The sequence below is a fragment of the Balaenoptera acutorostrata genome, chromosome 4, assembly GCF_949987535.1.
Source record: "Balaenoptera acutorostrata chromosome 4, mBalAcu1.1, whole genome shotgun sequence".
NCBI lineage: Eukaryota > Metazoa > Chordata > Mammalia > Artiodactyla > Balaenopteridae > Balaenoptera > Balaenoptera acutorostrata.
In genome coordinates this window covers 74,711,530-74,725,992 of record NC_080067.1, presented here as the reverse complement: position 1 = coordinate 74,725,992, position 14,463 = coordinate 74,711,530, and the positions used below count along the sequence as shown (strand labels likewise).

General features: G+C 35.4%; 1 protein-coding gene across 4 annotated transcripts in view; it reads left to right on the top strand.

Moving 5' to 3' along the window:
* Window positions 1–11,991, top strand: part of FGF12 (fibroblast growth factor 12) — a 555,783-nt gene extending 543,792 nt beyond the window's left edge. For all 4 annotated transcript variants that reach the window (XM_007195196.3, XM_057545930.1, XM_007195195.2 and 1 more), the window contains one exon: window positions 10,505–11,991. In XM_007195196.3, the coding sequence (XP_007195258.1) occupies window positions 10,505–10,623 (119 nt within the window). In that variant the 3' untranslated portion in view covers window positions 10,624–11,991. The remainder of the gene's footprint in view (window positions 1–10,504) is intronic.
* The last annotated feature ends 2,472 nt before the right edge of the window (window positions 11,992–14,463 follow it).

The following is a 14,463-nucleotide window of genomic DNA, read 5'->3' as shown; positions in this document are numbered from 1 at the left end:
CATCCCAATTTTAAACATGAGGAAACTGAGTTTAAGAGAGGTTACATAACTCACCCAGGTCCATTCAGCTAGAAAGAAGCAAAACTAAGACAAGAACTGTTACCATTACCAAATACTGCTAGAGCGTCCAGCAAGCTGGTGAATGAGGATTGACCATTGGGATTGGAACATATGTTCAATAGTGACTTGACAGGAGTGATTTCAGTGAGGTAGTGGGGACTAAGTCTAATTGGAGTAGATTCAAGTTATAACAGGAGGTAAAGAAAAGAAGAAAGTAATATTAAATGACACTTCTGAGGAGTCCTGTTATAAAAGGGAGGTAGAGAAATGGGGCACAAGGTGGAGAGAAACATGGTGGTTGCATGGTGAGGTTTATTTGTTTAAAACTGTTACAACGTATTTATAGACTGATGGGAGAGAAGTGAAAATTGGTATTATAGGAGAGAGGGTCACTGAATAACACTGACCAGAGGGGATGGGATCAAGGACACACATGGCAAGGGGAGGGCTAGATTTAAATAGAAACAGGAAGAGTTCAAGCATTTTAACAAGCAGGGAGCCAGAACATGTATGAGCAGATGTGTGAGGCTTGGTAACTTTTGTGGTGGAAATATGAAAACTTTCTCTTCTGCATTTCTTTTCTAAGGGAAATACAAAGCATGGTAGTTTATTGATGAAAAGGAAGGAAGGGAGGGAAGAAAGGAGGGAAGGATAAAGGGAGAGGGAGAAAAAGAGAAGAAAAGGCAAGAAGAGAAAAGAAAAGAAGGCAAGCCTATTATCTGAGTCTGAGGAGGGTCTGAGGCAGTTTTCAAAGTTTGAGGAGGGAAGAGAAGTATGGAATAGTCACTTGGGAAGAATGAGAGAGGAAATTGGGTATAAAAATGTAGTAGGACTCTACAAAGTGCTGAGCACCCCAGAGGTTTGGGGTCAAGACTTTGACTGAGGCCAAGCAATTAAGTGTTGTTTTTCTCCAAACTCTTTAAACTATTTGACTATAACCTTAGGGCAGGAGCCCTGCAGCTAATCACACGTGAATTTGAATGCAGATTTTGCCTGTGTCAGTGCACTACTTTGAACAAACTACCCTTTTTGCTCTTCAGTTTCCTTAACTGTGAAAGAGGTCAATTAAAGTATCCACCTTTTAGGGTCATTTAAAATAAACTTACTGTATATAAAGTGCAGATGTTTAGTAAGTGCTCAGTTAATATTAGCTATGATTAAGAGGACAGTGGCTACTTAGAAGGAGAATACCCCGGGATGGTACCTGAAACCTGCTTTATTATTGTTGTTTGATTTATAAAAAACAGCAACCCCTAAGATGTCACTTTTTCATACTTTTAAGAAAGGCATTATTTTAGTTTAAGTTTTCCAAGAGAAATTTATGATAACTAACATAAAACTGATTGTTGAACATTAAAAGTTGCAAACAGGGAATCTGAGTTATTATAATGGCAAGGGACGCCTGCCTATTCTGATAACTGCATTTGCAGCAGAGGTACCAGTGAAAGAATATAATAGAAAAATATTAAGTGGAAAGCCTGCCCTGGAAAGACCCATAACTAATCTTACAAAGAGAGGATGGATTTATTTTTAATAAGACTTCAAAGCCCAGTGATATGTATTTGGTCCTTTTCTTTTCTAATGGCACAATCTTGCATTTAAAAGTAAAGCAAAAAATAAGTTGAGCAAATACCATATATTATTACAAGGTTGGTAGCTTATGGTCTTGTTATGACCAAGTGTAGCATTTTATTTGATAACAGGACTGCAGGGCTTTCTACAGAAAACTGGACCACTGCATCTCAGCCAGCTGTGAAAATGACAGCCTTCACTACGCCAAGTCACTAAGTGACTAGGGTCCATCATACGAGTGTGTTCCGTTCACAATAAAGGGGTGAGCTGGGATTCCTAGCAGATGCTATGTCTTAAGGTAATACATAACGTTGACTATGTTATTAGAAATCCGCGCTTGTCCTTGTGTCTGCAAATGAGGAAGAATATTCTCTCATGAAATCTCTACCTCATTCTTATTCTGAAAGCTGGGCTAAATCCCTCTGCTTCAATATACTATAAATCAAGAAAAGTCAAAACATGAATAAAAAGAAACATTCAGAAGAAAAAGAAGAGAAGGAAGAAGAGGAGGAGGGGGGGAAGGGGAAGAAGAGGAAGAAATTGAAACATAGAATAGAGGAAAAATAGAAAACTGATTTGAAGAAAGAGATCTAAAGAGCCATACAGCAATACTTCCCTTTTCAGAGCATTATCTCCTTTTTACCATTTATCCAAAACTATTATGATACCACATATGTTAGAAGAAGAAGAATATTTATCTCAAAAACATTCTGTGGGCTGAAAAAAAGAGCAAGTATATTTTTTCATACTTTAAAGAGGAAAGAGGGCAAAAAATATGATCAGGACAACCCAGAAGAGCCAAATGAAAGAGATGTAACGTTGTGAATCATGCAAGTATTGCATTATCAGGACACTGAACATTCTTGAAATTTGGATATTGAAACTTTGTTGGAAAGATAGTATAAAATTAAATCAGAAAGAAACACAGTTAGAAACTAGTTCCATACCAACAGCTGGCCGTTAAATCATGCCCACTGAAAATAAAGCCTGTATCACAAGTGGAGCCCACAAGGTCCTGAATGAGAAATAGGTAGTTATATCCCAAGTTCCCCTCACTGGGTTGGTTTCCAGTTGTTAAATCTGCAGTGGCACTGAATCTGAGTTTCTGTGAAACAGGTCTGGGGAGCTGGGAGGACAAGAACGAGAGGGAGTTGGAGTTTTTGTTTGTTTTTTCACTTTATTCTCAATTTGGAAATTACTCCTCATCAAAATAACTAGAATATCAAACTTTGCTCTCATAGCTATAGTGCCCCAGAATGCATAAAACAGAGCACTTGGGAAGAAAATATTCAAGGATTTTTAAAAACTTCTAAAGCATTGACTAAAAACTCGTATTTTCTAATGAAATAATAGCTTATAGTAAAAGAAAGTGATGGAAAAGCCCCTTCTTAAATACCATTTTAGTCCTATGAACTACTGCAAACCAAGAGACTAGGTTTCTTTGCAATTACTAATAAGGAACTTATTAATGGGAAGAAAAAAAAATTAATCTTGTATGGGACAGTAACAATTTGAGAAGCACAATTTAGGAGCTGTAGAATTTATATAATTGTTGAAGATCAGAACCTCGACAGTTCCCTGGAAATGTTTCTTAAAGGTTTCTCAGAATTGCTTAGTAGTATATGATTGGAAATTAATACCAGAACTCCAAATTCTAGTACTGGTAGCTGTAAAAAAATTGCAATTAATTTTTACTGTACAGTATACAGGAGTCTCATATGTGGGATTAGTAATTCTTGATTTATCATTTGTTGTTTGTTTAGTTGTCTTAAGTGCTAAGCTAAATTATGCTCCCCCAAAACAAAAGGATAACCATTCTCAACATGTTAGTTAGCTTAACAAAGAGAGCCCCACTTTTCAATTGCAGTCAGAGTCATGGTATTTGAAATGTGTTAGATGTTGAGTACAGTCATCCCTCAGTATTTGCAGGGGATTCGTTCCAGGAATCCCTGTGGATACTAAAATCTGCAGATGCTCAAGTCCCTTATATAAAATGGCATAGTATTTGCATATAACCTACACATCCTCCTGTATACTTTAAATCATCTCTAAATTATTTATAATACCTAGTACAATGTAAGTGCTATGTAAATAATTGCCAGAGCAGGGCAAATTCAAGTTTTGCTTTTTGGAACTTTCTGGAATTTTTTAATTGAATATTTTCCAATCCACAGTTGGTTGACTCTGAGGATGTAGAACCCACAGATACAGAAAGCCAACTGTATAGGAGATAAGCAGCTGGTCTCAAACATCATGGCGCCCAGCTAGGTTTGTTCCTAAGAAATTAAGATGGTGTTTGCAAGGCATAAGAACAACTCATAAAAGTTTGAAACGCTGCCAACCATTTCTTATGTAATCTACGCAGTAAGATTCAGTTTGATTTTTTTTAAATTAATTAATTAATTAATTTTATTTAATTTATTTATTTATTTATTTATTTATGGCTGTGTTGGGTCTTCGTTTCTGTGCAAGGGCTTTCTCTAATTGCGGCAAGTGGGGGCCACTCTTCATCGCCGTGCGCGGGCCTCTCACCATCGCGGCCTCTCCTGTCGCGGAGCACAGGCTCCAGACGCGCAGGCTCAGTAATTGTGGCTCACGGGCTTAGTTGCTCCGTGGCATGTGGGATCTTCCCAGACCAGGGCTCGAACCCGTGTCCCCTGCATTGGCAGGCGGATTCTCAACCACTGCGCCAGCAGGGAAGCCCAGTTTGATTTTTCTTGACTACCCTGACTGGCTGTATGAATGTCATGTAAACATATTTAGACATTTTTCTAGATAAAGAGATTGAATAAATAGATTTTTCCCTATACACTCATATACTTGATGGACATATTATTAACTGTTCATTCACTAACAAATCAAGGCTGATATGTATCAGGATCATGGCTTAAATCCTCTGGCCTGGATTCAGGAGGTCTGATTCAAGCTGGCCCTGTCACTCTCATCCCTTGCCACATCTCGGTTTTACCCCATCCTTCAACTGGTCACTGTTTCTCTTATACAACCTGCGCTTCATCCCTTCATTCTTATTTTGTAGCTCATCCATTTCTCTAAATCCTCTGCATCCTTCAAGGCTAAATCAACATCAAAGAACTATTTTATGTACTCATTTCCATTAAACTCTGCTATGGCCCTTTCTACCCTGTGATTTGTGTGAATGCCTGTGCTTTCTTTCTTAGCCTTGAGCTCCTTGAGGGCAGGAATCAAGAGAGCATTTCTTGCAGTCGCCGCAGAATCTAGCAGAGCGCCTTGTACAAAGTACTTTGTACCTGTTCATAAAATAAATGAACAAATTAATGCTGAAACAAATTCATCTCTGGATATTAGTCAGCAAAAGAGTAACTGGAATTTGAGGAAAGAAAGAAATGAAAAGACAGTAATAGAATCAAAATGATACAATATTATTAATAGTTAAGCCAAGTTAAAAGGGCCAATAAATGTTTTGTGAACCAGTTCATTCCATCAAAGAAATCTAAGATACTCTGTCTCTCCTAAGTTTGCCTATGGAGGTCAGGTCCAATCAGTTCAGGAAGTTTCCTCAACTCCCCTCCCCATCATATAGTAATTGATAGCTTTCACTCTAATCAAGACACTTCTTTTCCAGAGAACAGCAAACTTCTAAGACAGCACTGTGTAATAGAAATATAATACAAGCTACATATGTAATTTAAACTTTTCTGGTAATCATATTTAAAAAATAAAAGCAAACATATGAAATAAATTTTAATAATGTATTCAACCCAGTATATTCAAAATGTCGTTTCAATATGTAATCAATATGAAGCATTATTACTGAGATGATATTTAATTTTTGTGTGGTCTTTAAAATTCAGTATTTATTTTATACTTCTAGAACATCTGAATTAGGACTAGTCACATTTTAAGTGCTCAATGATCACATATGGCAAAATGGATACTGTATTAGGTAGCACAGTCCTAGGATGTTCTCATCAGATTTTCCTATCCTCTCGCCAACCCTGTACCCTCAGTATATCTCAATTCTCTCTTTCGCAGTACAGTCCTAAGACTAATATTGTTGACTATTGGGGAATTTTTGGCTCTTCCCATGCAAATAGGACATCTCTGGCTTTAATAGTCACTTCTTTGTTTACAGCTTACACTCAGGGTGTTTGTTTCTGTGTGTGTGATTTTTTAAAAATTATGTATAATTGTTAATTATGTTGTATAAAATATACACAACATAAAATTTACCATTTTAACCAGTTTAACAGTACATTTCTCGGTCCATCCACAAATGACCCAATTTTGTTCCTATTTGTGGCTGAGTAATATTCCATTGTATTTATGTACCACATCTTCTTTATCCATTCGTCTGTCGATGGACATATAGGTTGTTTCCATGTCCTGGCTATTGTAAATAATGCTGCAATGATGGACCTAGAGTCTGTCATACAGAGTGAAGTAAGTCAGAAAGAGGAAAACAAATATTTATATTAAGACATATATGTGGAATCTAGAAAAATGGTACAGGTGAACCTATTTGCAGGGCAGGAATAGAGACGCAAGCATAGAGAACGTATGTGTGGACACAGTAGGGGAAGGGGAGAGTGGGATAAATTGGGAGATTAGGTTTGACATTAATACACTACTGTGTGTAAAATAGATAGCTAGTGGGAACCTGCAGTATAGCACAGGGAGCTCAGCTCGGTCCTCTGTGATGACCTAGATGGGTGGGATGAGGGGGAGGTCCAAAAGGAAGAGGATATATGTATACTTATAGTTGATTCACTTCATTGTACAGCAGAAACTAACACAACATTGTAAAGCAATTATACTCCAATAAAAAAATAAAGAACTGCGATCTAAAAAACAGAAATTCTTGAGAATGTAGACAAAAGGGCAGAGGAGATAGAAAATATCAGAGTTCAAGACATACAGAAGAAGGAGTGAGAAGATATAATACTTACCTAATTGGAATCCCAAAGGGAGAAACAATTATACTCCAATTTAAAAAAAAAAAAAGTACATTTCAGTGCCATTAAGTACATTCCTGTGTTGTGCAGCCATCACCACCATCCTTCCCCAAAACTTTTACATCTTCCCCAACTGAAACGCTGCACCCATTAAGTATTTACTCCCATCCTCCCTTCCCTCAGTGTCCTGCAACCACCATTCTACTTTCTGTCTCTATTAATGACTACTCTAGGTATCTCACATAAATGGAATCATAAAATATTTGTCCTTTTGTGCCTAGCTTATTTCACATAGCCTTAGTTCAAGGTTCATCCATGTTTGTGTCAGGACTTTCTTCTTTTTTAAGGTTGAACAATATTTCATGGTATATATATAACACATTTTGTGTATCTGTTCATTTGTTCAACCAACCAAATGTGCTTCCACTTTTTGGCTATTGTAAGTAATGCTGCCTTGAACACGGGTGTACAAGTACCTGTTCACATCCCTGCTTTTATTTCTCTTGGGTGTATATCCAGAGGTGGAATTTCTGGATCATATGGTAATTCTGTGCTTGATTTTTTGAGGAACTCACCATATTGTTTTTCACAGTGGCTGTCCATTTTGAATTCCTGCCAGCAATGTACAGTGGTTCCAGTTTCTCCACCTACTTGCCAACACTTGTTATTTAATTATTTATTTTATAATAGGCATCCCGAATTTGTTTTCATTACCATTTTTGGATGACATTAGGAATATTTGGTAGAGGTGAAGCCAACTTGGATCTACATTAATATACAGAAATAACTTAAATGTTGGTATACGACAGTCATCTATACCATTTATTTGATGAATTGTTTTTCTGCTTTTATTAAAAACTTTTGACTAGGACCTCGAAATCCTATACTCCCATCTGGCTCTGCTACTACTCACCATCTGACTTTAGGGAAGTTGCTTAGTTTCTTTTATGTTTAAAAAACGGGGATAAGAATTTCTCACCTACTTTACTCACCTGGTTATTGTAATTATCAAATGAGTTGGTCAGTTTACAATGGCTTTGAATTTCCATTTGGGCAGGTTTGGGCACTCCCCAGCAGCATCCAGGAAAATCTTCACAATCAAATGCCAGCTCGGGTTCTATACTACAATCTAGTCTCTCTGTGATCATTCAGTGCCTGGGAAGAAGTCCAAGTCCTAGTTAGGGTTAAATGTCAAATTCTGTCTGTTGGTACAATTCATTAAAAGACAATTTGCCTATAAAAAATATATAAATAAAATGGCTTTGAAAATTCTGAAATAGATTTATTGATGGGATTAAAGGTTTATTTAAGAGGTTATGATTGTGGTTATTGTGTACATCACAGTGATTTGGGTTTATGTTTTGAGCTTATAATGCACTTCATAGAACACTTATGCCTTCTTGTTTTCTTCTTGTATTTTGTGTCATCATTTTGTTATGTACCATTCAGACAGAATAGCACAGTTATGGAGTGTTAATACAACTATCAAAGGAGGTTACATTCCTGAAGAGAAGTGTTTTGTCCTTTCTTTCTTTGCTTTCTAATTGGATCATGGTCTCTTAATTACATTTTAATTCTAAAACTTGATTGAGTTTCATACCCCTTGATTTGTCAGCTTCTTAAGTTAGGTAGTATTACTGGCATCTGAGAGTCTGTAAATAACAATGAAAATTAAAGCCCAAGAAATTAAATTGAATCTATTGGTTTAATTACTCTTAATTTTCCAGCTACAATATATAATAAGATATATTTTTCAAAACCTGGGATTTTATTACTCCATTTAATGGAAATATTGGAAAATTAGTGATTGAGTTGTCCTAGAAGAAGAGCAAGTTGCACATTTTGCTATGACACTAGTGAGTTTTGTTCTTTTTGAAATACTGAAAAATTTTAGATGCCAGTTTGGAAAACTCTACAGGGACTTGATACTAGGATGGTCAGCAGGGTTAAGTTATTAGAAAAGCTATCTACAATGATAATTATAATGGCAACATTTTGTGTTGTCATAGCTTAAGTATTTTATGTGTAAGTGAGAAATAGCCAAAAAAAAAGATAAAAGTTAAAAACAAATGTCTTGAGTAGAATCTATGATACAAGGAAACAAAAAAGAAATTGCAACAGTAAGAGATTCAGATACAAAAACTATAAACTATATTATTTAATGGAAATTAAAGAGTAATATTCTTCAAGTGGCTGTAAGTTGAAGTTTAAGAAATTCGCGTGTCAAAATCTATTGTGTGTAGTTTTAAATATTTTTTTTCATTCTTTGAGACTGATTTAGCAGTCGGTAGTCAGGTCTGGGGATTTTCACAGCTGATTAGGTGACAGAGTAGGGAAAAACTGCTTTATGGCATCATATGAATAACTTTCCAACTGAATCACTTCATTACTTCTGAGTTCCCCTGTGCACTAACCAGTTATAAATACATGGCTATATTTTGCACATATAAACATATTTTTTTAATATGGGGGATTTTAATACTTGTGTATAACAGAAATATAGGTAACAGACCTTAGACTTGAGGAATTTCAAGATTTCAATAGAATCTTAAGGATCTTCTGTCTTTTGTAAAAGAAAGGTAGAAGCTTGAATTACCTACTGGCACCCTCTGAAAATTACAGGATCAATTCTTTCTAGTTTCCTCTGTATCCTTTGCTAGTGAAGCCAAAGGCAGTTAGTCCTTTGAGGATATTGGAGGGACCATTCAGTGCAATAACTGAAATATTTTAAAATCTCATTTAAAAATATATATGTATAATAATTGTGCACAATATACTTAACAAACATGCTTTATATATATATTTTGTACTGGCCACAGTGTGGTTAAGGTTTTGCCAGCATCAGGATCACCTGGGCACTTATTAAAAATGCAGAATCTCAAGCCCACTGTAGACCTTCTGAATCAGAGTCTTCATTTTAACAATACCCCTAGGTGATTGAGATGCACATGGACATTTAAGAAGCCCTACTACTGAGATGTTGGAAGAGACCTATCTCTTCATCACTGAACTAGCCTGAGGAGAAGCTTACTTGTATCTTAACTCTCTTAATCTAGTTTTGGATTTGGAATATACCTTCAACCACAACAATTTATCAGTGTGTTCTCTGAAATCTTTTATTCAAAATGTTCATGAAGAGATCAGCTCATTCGTTCTTCTTATACATCTTTGGATGCTTACTGTGTGTCCATTAGGCAGAGCTAGAAAGTGGCTAAGGATGTAGACCAGGCAGTGTGGCTCCCAGATTGGTGCTCTTATCTTATCTTTGTGAATTGAAAAACATTTTTCTTTCTATGCAATAATCTAACAAGAGCCACGATAATTCACAGATGACTGAGCTTTAGAGCCAGACAAAACAATAGAGGTAAAAGGAAGTGTTTATATAGATGTGAACTGAAATCTCACGGTTGCATGATCACATTTCCTATTGATGAATAACTATCGATGAATACCCTGAAGTTGGCAATAAATATTTCAATTTGATAAAACAATGTCATATTTCTCGCAGTAGGGTAAAGATTAGGATCATGTAAATAAGAATTTTTTCCCTACCCGAACAAGATTGCAGGCTAAAGGCTAAAAAACAAAATATCTCTTTCTACCCTTTAAATGTTATACTCCCAATGTCTCCTCTAACTCTAGATGAAAATCCTATTATATAGGTTAGTAGACAGTAAAAACTTAAGCCTTATCTATACAGGAACAGAAACTACACATGTGTCTGCTGTTCGGGAAGACTTAAAAGGTTGTGACTGATAGAACTAGAAGAGAATTATGTGTATCCATTAAATGTTTTAAGTTAAAACTCGTTTTCACAATAGGAGGAAGAGCTAGTGATGAGAGTGAACAATATTATAAAGTCAAAATTGAGCTGTTTATTGAGGCCAAATTTATGTCCACTATTGTAACGAGTAATTAATGTGATTTTTGCCTTCCAGTGTGTATGTACAGAGAGCCATCGCTACATGAGATTGGAGAAAAACAGGGGCGTTCGAGGAAAAGTTCCGGAACACCAACCATGAATGGAGGCAAAGTTGTGAATCAAGATTCAACATAGCTGAGAACTCTCCCCTTCATCCCTCTCTCATCCCTTCCTTTTCTCCTCTTGCCCTTTACCCATTTCCTTCCAATAAGTCCACCCAAGGAGAGGAAAATAAAATGGCAACCCAAGACCCAGTGGCTAAGATTCTGCACTCAAAATCTTCCTTTGTGTAGGATAAGAAAATCAAACCAAAGCTTGTCTGTTGCAATGTGGTAGAAAAATGCACATGCACAAAGATTAGCACACCTAAAAGCAGAGGAAAAAATAAATCAAGACTCCACAAGCATTCAAATAAACTGTGTTGTTATTAATAGAGGGCTAATTGTAATGAAGACATAACTATCATAAAGATGAAATAAAATTATTACCTTAAAGAAAAGGGTTTTGGAAAATTGAACTTACAAATCAATGTAATACCCTAAATACCTTAAACTCTGGATAATTCTCTGGTGTGTGTTTTGTTTTGAATTTATATTTTCTTTGGACATCTGGAATTGACACATTATTACATTCTGTTTCCAGGATTTTTTTTTACCATGATATTGAACATGTATGAATTATAGATTCTTCTATTGCCTATAAGGTATATAGCCAGAAATCATTTAACATCAAGAAAAGTTTAAAATTTTATTCTTGAAATCGATATTTAAGATTGTTTCATGCAAAGGTTAGCCTTATGTTGAACTTAATGCTATTAGCTGATTTCATTCCTTCCTAAAAAGAGTTTCAGATTCTACTAGGACAATATCATATTTTTTTCAAAGGTATTAATTCAGGGGCTCATTTTTTTTCTTTAGCCATTTAGAAAAAATTTCATGTTTTAAGGCTGATGCAACTTTTAGGAATTCTTTGTCATTGCCATGCCCAGGCAGTGATAAATAAGTTATGTGCTCATACCATTTTGGTCTGAATTTTTACTTTGTGGACACCTTTGAGGGTATAGGTGCATGTCTAGCTGTCTTAGAGAGTTTTATACCATCTCTTGCAGCAGGAAAGAAGGAAGAGGGGTTTTACATAAGGAAATAAATCCTAAGAAATTGGTGAAAGCAAATTGTATTTGTCTTTGTACCTTACCAGAGTTTTCTGTATGTAGCATTTTCCAAACTTCACCAAGGAATTGGGAGGCATGGCTGTGAAATTCCTAACTTACTATCTTATGAAGCCAGTGAATCGTTTGTTACTATATATCCTCATTTATAAATCTAGTTGAAAATCAGTCTGTCTCCTAGAACATAGAAGGAAACTTATGCTGAATTTTCAAGGGACATAGAGAAATAATACGGAATTAACAGCCATGGCTCCAACAGACAGGGTTGTGTGAGCGGCTTAAAGTAGTCCCCCCCCCCCCAAAAAAAACAACACCTCGGTGTAAGACTAGGCTAATACATATTTAGGAATACTAAAGTGTTAGAAAAATGTTAGGGAAGAATTGAACGTTATACAATTGCCTTGGAAAAAAATAGATCTACTTAGTCCTACAAATCAGGAATGGTGTAGAGACATCCAAATCAAAACAAAACTAAAGAGAATGTTAAAAAATATATGCAGATTTATGGATATTATCAATGAGAAGACTTAGCATGTTACTTCTCCTATAGCTCTACCGTCCAGCATGTATTGTTCCAAATACCCCCTAAAATATATCCACTTTGCAGAAACTCTAGGCCCTCACTTCAATGACCTTGCTGTTGGTTGCTGTATTCTTTCAAAGTCACTGTGGTTTCCCTCACTCTACACAATCATTATTCTTCAATAGTGGCCCGTGTCCTTCACCAAGTATTCTATTTCTGTTATCAGGAGGTTAGCAGGAAATGAAATGGAGGAATTTGTCTAACTGGTTGCAAAGAATAAAAGTTATGCATCTAGGCAAGGATTTTGAACACACATTTGCAAGAGATATTTGTTTAACCAAAATCTTGGAAAGTAACAAATATAGACATTTAAATTAAAGGAAAAAAGGAATGTTACTCTTCTAGGAAAAGAATGCCCTTGTCAAAAGAGATACAGAAATACAAATCTGGTTGTATTTCTCCTTGTCACTCTTGATTCAACTTGATTATAAACGCACCTGTCACTTCCAGGACCAAACAAATCCCAAGCACAAAGCCTTATTTTCTTTGAAAAAATAAAAAAGAGGCTTCTACATGGATCACAGGCTCATTTAGCATAAAGATTTTTGCTTTTCGGTCATATACACATAAACATAGGCATCACAAGCTCACAAGTAACACAATTGACAGTTTCTCAAAATGTTATCAATTATACTGATGATTTCATGACAGAATATATCTTATCTAATTAAATATTATGGAAAATATGGTAGAGAAATGAATTTCCAACAAAATTCTTCCCTTTTTTTTCAATGGCTGTTCATTCTTTAGCATCTAGACTCCTATCTGTCTCCTTCGTGATAACACTGAAGAAATAGTTCTAGCTACCCAATTGGTATATTGTTTTTCTCCATATCATTTAAGCAAATGTTCACCACAATAAAATGTTTTGGAAACTTACTGTCAGGGAATAAATTGGAAACCTCGTATTTTTTTACACATTAACCTGACAAAAACTATGGTTTAGAGCACAAGGTGAACATTTGCCTAACTGCTGCTTACTTTTCAAGTACATAAAACCTTTCATAGAAAAAGTCAGTATTCACTGTCTAGGTTTATAAAATATTACCAAATATACACATATAATTATCCTATTTCCTCCAAAAATATGAGCCAGTTTAAATAGTTTGTTTTTCAGGTTTTTTTCAGGTTTACTCCAAGTAAAATAATTCTTAACTTTGATTTTCATCATTCCAATTTCTGGGTCTCAATTCACCCATCACTTCTCCTATAAGTAAAATAAGCCTGTTTTTCTTAAATGCATTGGGAGAATCTCAGGAAAATTATGACTTTTAGTAAAGCTTTGTAATTGGCTATGTAAATATAAGGTAAAATATGTTTATTCTAAGAGTCCTTATTTTAACATGTTTCAAAATCAGTGGGCTTAAGAATGAAAACAAAACTGAGAATCTCACAAAATAATTTTCTGGTCAATATACCTTACTCGATGTTTAAGCTAGAAGTCAGAGGTATAGAAACAAAATGGTGCTGAAGTTCCATTTGCTAATTCAGAGATTTTGTGCTTCAGGAAACTGGAGGACAGCAAGCCAACCTATTCTTGATCACAGTGATAGTTTGGGTTTTGAATTTTACATATGAATTTCATAGCACATTTTTAGTCATTATGAATCAGCACAATAAAAAGACATCAGTTTGTTGCAAATGATGATGCTTTATGGGCCTCATTCTAATCCGGATAGCTTTGAAAAGAATTGTTCTATTTAAGAAAATGACAGTGCCATTAATAGGTATTGTATATAGGTTGGTGGTCCCGTGGTGCCACTAGTAAGACATGAGAGTATTAAGACAAAAGTAAAGTATGAAGACTGCCTTTTTTTTTTTGTACTGAAAAGTTTGAAGGTCCTAATTTGGGACCACTAATTCCCTGGCGGAGAAGCATGACTACATCAACAGTAATTGTTTTAAAACATGGACCCAGAAATAGCAAATCTACTATTGCGCCTTTATGGCTTTGTCTATAAGGCTGTGCTCTGAGAAGGTTTTCCATGATGTTGCTCAACTTCATCTGCACCAGGTGAAACACATTCAAGCGTACAAATCCCCTGCTCATTTTAATATCATAAAAGGCTGAGATTATTTCTCTGTCGTAAAATTGTAAATAGCATTTTTTAAAAATCAGAGTCACATTTAAAACTGGATTGTTCTACAAATAAATATGTGTATATATACATATGCTTCTGAAATAGGATATATTATATAGGGTTTTTATTTGATTTGTGGTCTT